The 5658-nt window shown below is 53.2% G+C and overlaps 1 protein-coding gene across 1 annotated transcript; it reads left to right on the plus strand.

Annotated features, from left to right (window-relative positions):
• The first annotated feature begins 432 nt into the window (after nucleotides 1–432).
• Nucleotides 433–5044, plus strand: LOC142821183 (mast cell protease 1A-like). Its single transcript, XM_075912008.1, has 5 exons — nucleotides 433–509; nucleotides 2381–2528; nucleotides 2893–3028; nucleotides 3215–3469; nucleotides 4589–5044. Exons 1-5 carry the CDS (start codon nucleotides 434–436, stop codon nucleotides 4733–4735), a joined length of 762 nt encoding a protein of 253 aa, XP_075768123.1. The 5' UTR covers nucleotide 433; the 3' UTR covers nucleotides 4736–5044.
• Nucleotides 5045–5658: the final 614 nt, after the last annotated feature.

The raw sequence follows: 5658 nt of genomic DNA on the forward strand, positions 1-5658 counted from the left end.
CTAGAGGGAAAGGCCTCATGTCTCCTACTGCCAGCAAGTGAGTCTGGCCTCTGGAGTGAGCAGAGGGACAGGAATTGCACCCCCTGTCTTGCCTGAAATCTCAAAGCTGGGGGGTTCGGGCTGCAGAACAACCCTGGAGCCTTTCTGACTCTGGGGGATGGGGAGGCGCTCAGCTAGCCACATCCTTAGACAGATAGGCAGGGGCCCCATTTGCCATAACACCAGGAGCAGAGAGGAAGCCCCCCCACTAGGTGGGCGTGGCCGTGATCTGAGAGATGCCACGGGCCAAGGTGCCCATTGGGCTAATCTCCAGTGGGAGTTCCTGAGCAGGAGTGTATGTGGCTCTGTGATTGGTTGGCCCTGCCCCCGCTCTGCCCCCGCCTGGTCCATATAAGCCTCAAGCTGGAGGGACCGGCTCCGTGACCGGCCCGGGATGGCTCTGATGATGCAGCGTTTGGTGGTGGGTCTGCTCCCCTGGGCCTTCCTCCTGCCCCCTGGGGGCTGGGCTGGTGAGTGAGGGAAGGGCGCTGGGTGGGTGCGGAGATGGGCCCATGCAGGGTAGGTGGCTGTGGGTTAAGTGAGGGTCTTTCCCTGATGTGCCTGGAGCCGAGGGGCTCTTGGGACTCTTGTAGCCTCTGAGTACCTCTGGGGCTCTCAGTCTGAGGGTGGGGGGCTCAGCCCCCAGAGGCTTCTCTAAGACCCCACTGCCAAGCTGTGACCCGTACTTGGAGACACTATGAGCCGCCAGTAGCGGCAGTAGGAGCGGATGGTGGAGAGGGGCAGCAAGAGGAGGGAACTAACGGGAAGAGCTTGCACCTAAGAAATTTGGGATCCTTTTCCAGCTCAGCCCAGGATCTTGGGGGAGAACAGAAGAACAGAATGTCCATACTGGGTCAAACGAATGGTCCATCTAGCTCAGTATCCTGTCCGCCATCAGTGGACAGTGGCAGGAGCCCTGGAGGGGGTGGACCAAAGACAATGATCAAACGATTTGTTTCCTGCCATCCCTCTCCAGCCTCTGACAAACAGAGGCCAGGGACACCATTTTATTCCCTGGCTAATAGCCTTTTATGGACCTAACCATCATGAATCTATCCAGCTCTTTTTTAAACTCTGTTATAGCCCTAGCCTTCACAGCCTCCTCTGGCAAGGAGTTCCACAGGTTGACTATGTGCTGTGTGAAGAACTTCCTTTTATTACTTTTAAACCGGCTTCCCATTAATTTCATTTGGTGTCCTCTAGTTCTTATATTATGGGAAGAGGTAAATTACTTGTCTATATTCACCTTCTCTGTACCACGCATGACTTTATAGACCTCTGTCCTATCTCCCCTCAGTCTCCTTTTCTAAACTGAAAAGTCCCAGTCTCTTTCGCCTCTCTTCATATGGGACCCGTTCCAAACCCCGAATCATTTTAGTTGCCCTTTTTGATCCTTTTCTAATGCCAAAATATCTTTTCTGATGTGAGGAGACCACATCTGTATGAAGTATTCAGGATGTGGGCGTACCATGGTTTTATATAGGGGCAGTGAGATTTTTTTGTCTTATTTTCTTTCCCTTTTTTAACGATTCCCCTTTTAAAAATGAAAATGATTGTGTCTGTTGAGGGAAGGGATTGGGGGTTCACGCAATGGCGAGCACATGAAGAGGTCCCTGACTTCAGTCTAGGTCCCACAATAAAGCCAATCGCTGCCATTCCTTAAAGGGGAGATTTTCCAACACTTTCACTCGCCCTCCTGGTGCCTTCTCCCGAGCAGATCCCAGAAGATGTGTCATTTTCCCGAGGGATGTTCTCACTTTGCATTTTCAACCTCCAAAGTGTTTTTTTTTCAGCCTGAAGAATTGTCCTTTAGACATTTCCCAGCAGTGGAGGGTAAGAACCAGGTTGCACAAGAAAAAAAAAATATCCAACCAACCTGTAGCGTAGAAAAAGTTCCCTGGGGTAGGATTCATTCAGTCAAAGCCAGTTCCCCTGACACTGGTACTCTGAGTCGGGCATAGAAGAGCCCGGCCTGATCCCTTCGGGTGGGTGCAGAAGCAGCAGTCACAGAAGTCCGGTCGGTGCCCTATTGGGGGCCGACTGGACCAGCCTGGGGTGCCGTTGGCCCATAGAACTGTGAACACTAGGAAGGGCAGTTACTGTTCCACTTTCGGGGTGGCTCTCACTGATTCTGCATGCAGCCAGTGAGAGCTGCAGATCTGCCCTTCAGCCCCATGGGGGGCCCAGAAGATAAGGGGGCCAGGATCCAGGCTCAGGGAACCCCAAGGGAGAGCATCAAGGGAGTAGAAGGAGGCTGTGGGAGCCCCCCTTAGGGATGGGGAGCTCAGTCCCTGTCCAGGGAGGTGAGGGAGCCCTTTGTATGGCCCTGTTCTCCCCCCAGGTGAGATCATCGGGGGAAGGGAAGCCCTGCCCCACTCCAGGCCCTACATGGCCTATCTGGAAATACAACATGGAGACCAGACTGGTGCCTGTGGCGGGTTCCTGGTGGCGGAGAACTTTGTGATGACAGCCGCTCACTGCCAGGGAGAGTAAGTGTCTCTGGGATGGAATGAGGGGGCACATGGGGGCAGCTGGGGATGGGGAAGCCGGGAGCTCTGGCGCTGGCATGGGGGGCAGAGGAGGGGCAAAGAGAAAGCCAGTCTGGGGGAGCAGAGCCCAGAGGTCTGACCTGTTCAGAGGGTGTCAGCGAGCCTGAGTACATCAATAGGGCTCTGGCCAGTCACCTCAGCTGGGGTCTTGTCCATGGCCCAGGTGGGGTAGGGGTCCATGGCCCAGGGCAGTTTTGCAGGGTGCTGGGCTGAGGTGAAGGGCTCAGTACAGATGGACGGGGTGACAGTAATTCAAAGGAGTTGAAACTGAGGACAATCCACGTGCTGCTCCTGGCATTTACAGCGGGATCACTGTTGTCCTGGGAGCCCATAACATCAGCCAACGGGAACCGAGCCTGCAAGAGATCCAAGTGCAACGGCAGATCCCCCACCCACAGTACAATAGGGAGACCTTGAACAATGACATCATGCTGCTGGAGGTACCCCCCCATCCCATCCCCCACCCCCACTCCCAGTGACCTCACACTGCTGCAAGTACCGCCCCCATCCCATCCCCCAGTGACCTCACTCTGCTTCGGGTACCCCCATTCCATGTCCTTGTTCTTGACTTGAAGTTGCTCCATCTAAGACACACGTACGTTTCCTGGCTCTCTTTTCCGTGACAGCTGAGTGAGAATGCGACACTGACCAAGGAGGTGGGGCTGGTCAATTTTACAACTGGTCATGGCAGCATAGGCCCAGGGACCACGTGCAGTGTGGCTGGCTGGGGTTTGAAAAGCATGAGGACCACCACCGACACACTTCAGGAAGTGAGCCTGTCAGTGCTGACTGATGACCTCTGTAAGAAGCGGTACTATGACTATTTCCCTTCCACCATGCTGTGTGTAGGGGACTCAAAGTACAAAAAGTCAACTTACAAGGTAAGCACTTTATTGGCTAACATGTGTCCATGATGTCAGAGCCATAGGCAGGGGAAATTTGTAGGGGGAGAGCTGCCAGAGCACAGAGAATTACCTGTTGGGGCCCCTGCTCAGCCAACACCCAAGACCAAAGAGCACTGGGTAATAAATAACCACACCCAGGGGTGAGACAGCTACAAACAGCCACACCCAGAGGTGACAGGGCTCTCAATGGTCAAGCCAGAGGTGCCATTGGTCAGCCCTGATCCTTTGAGTGGATTTTCCATCATTGTCCCTTGTGACAGACCACAGCCTGCAAACTGCAAAACTCTTATAGAAGGCATCCATATTGGGAGGTGGGTTAATGCTTCCCAAATTAGCCTCACCTGAACACAGCTCAGCAGCCAGGGTAGAAAATAGAGGCCTAATTAGCAGGCAGCTTGTAGCCCGGGGTTAATTTAGCACCTGCTGCCAATTAAGGGCTCTCGGTTGCTATAAAAGGATTCCCCCCCCTGGAGGGGGGTTTGGAAGGTACACAGGGAGAAGAGCTGGAGAGCAGAGCAAGAAAATACTGAACCCCAAGGACTGGCCTGTGATGAGAATGACTTGATAAGCCGGGACCCTTGCCTCAAGGGAAACCTTAGAGCAAAAAGGGGGCTCTATGAGTCTCCGAGGCACCAAGTAACCGCGAAGAAGTGCAGAACCCCAGGGAGCTACTTAGGGACTTGTCACACCATTGATGTAGAAATGGATGTCACCATGTTTGAGATGCTAACAGGTAGCTAATACTCGCAGGTCCGGGCACACTGGTGGGACACGGATTGAACAGGACAGACACATGTTATAGCTTTTCTGAGGATGCCTTACATGACATGCCATGCACAAGATTGATTACAATTGTGTGATAATAAGGATTGTGTAACTGTGGCTACTCATCTTCCTTTGCATACTGCATTGCATAGGAGATCAGGCTAGATAATGACGGGGCATTTCTGGTCTAAATTCCCAGGGTCCTTTATCTTCATCTTCTCAGTGTTGACTCAGTTTTTCACATGTTTTGGGTTTACTGGACTGCACAGCCTGGGAGACTCAGATACGATCAAGGCATTAACTCTTCTCTCTCGGCTTGTTCTGAGACAGGGTGATTCTGGGGGCCCCCTCGTGTGCGATGGAGTGGCTGAGGGCATCGTCTGCAAGGGCAAACAGAACAACATTTTCCCTCCTGTTGTGTTCACTCGGATTTCCCACTTTGTGTCCTGGATCAAAGCCAACATGCGGAAAATCTAGCAACGCCGACCGGATCTTCTGCTGCCCAGCCACTGCCTTCTGCTATGAAACCTGCTCCTGGAGACATGGGATCAGATCTTCCTCTGTGTCTGGACCCAGCTACCTAGCATCAATTCCCCCACCCCTCTGAGCCAACCACTCCACTGCCCTGGACTAGACTGAAGCTGGCATCCCTTGGAGCGGAAAGCTCATGGACCTTGCCCCTTCCTGCTTGTGTGGTGGGTGGTCCCTGCCAAGTGCAGAGGAAACTGTGCGATGTTTCCTGCTTGGTAGATCACTCACACTGCCGGTGATGCATTAAATGGCTTGTACAGCAGCTGCTGGTGGTGTCTGGACCCTAACTCTAACCCTGGACTCCTGATTGGCTGATTGTGACACATGGGTGCCCAAGTGCCTCCCCCAGCCCTCAGTCCCCATGAGTGGAGCTGCTTATGGGGCTCATGATGGGGGGGAGGAGAAACTTCAGGTAAAGGGACATGTGGGGAGAAGGGGAAATGGACTTTGTTCAGACAGGCCCTGAGCCCAGGTCGGCATTTGAACTCACAAGTGGCCCCTTTGGGTCTGTTACCAAAGGCTAGTGCTTAAAGCCTATGTTACCAGCTAAACAGTCAGGGGTGGGAGTGGGGGGGGGGGGGGGGGAGAGAGGAAAATTGGATGGACAGAAAGAATGGAGAGAGTGGAGAATGAGAAGGAGAGCGAGCTAGATGGCGTGGATGGGGATAGATAGAGGTGTGTGGGGATAGACAGACAGATAGGATAGATAGGCATAGATAGATAGTGTGATGTAGCGGGGGTGACATTCAATCTTGTACCCATGGTGTTCACTGAGCTCGTGCATTTACTTTTTGTTTCTGGTGCTGTGTGTGATTCGTCTTGTCCTGTGCTACTCTGCAGTCACTGGCTACGTCTAGACTGGCATGATT

Source organism: Pelodiscus sinensis, chromosome 30, assembly GCF_049634645.1.
Source record: "Pelodiscus sinensis isolate JC-2024 chromosome 30, ASM4963464v1, whole genome shotgun sequence".
NCBI classification, from domain to species: Eukaryota; Metazoa; Chordata; order Testudines; family Trionychidae; genus Pelodiscus; species Pelodiscus sinensis.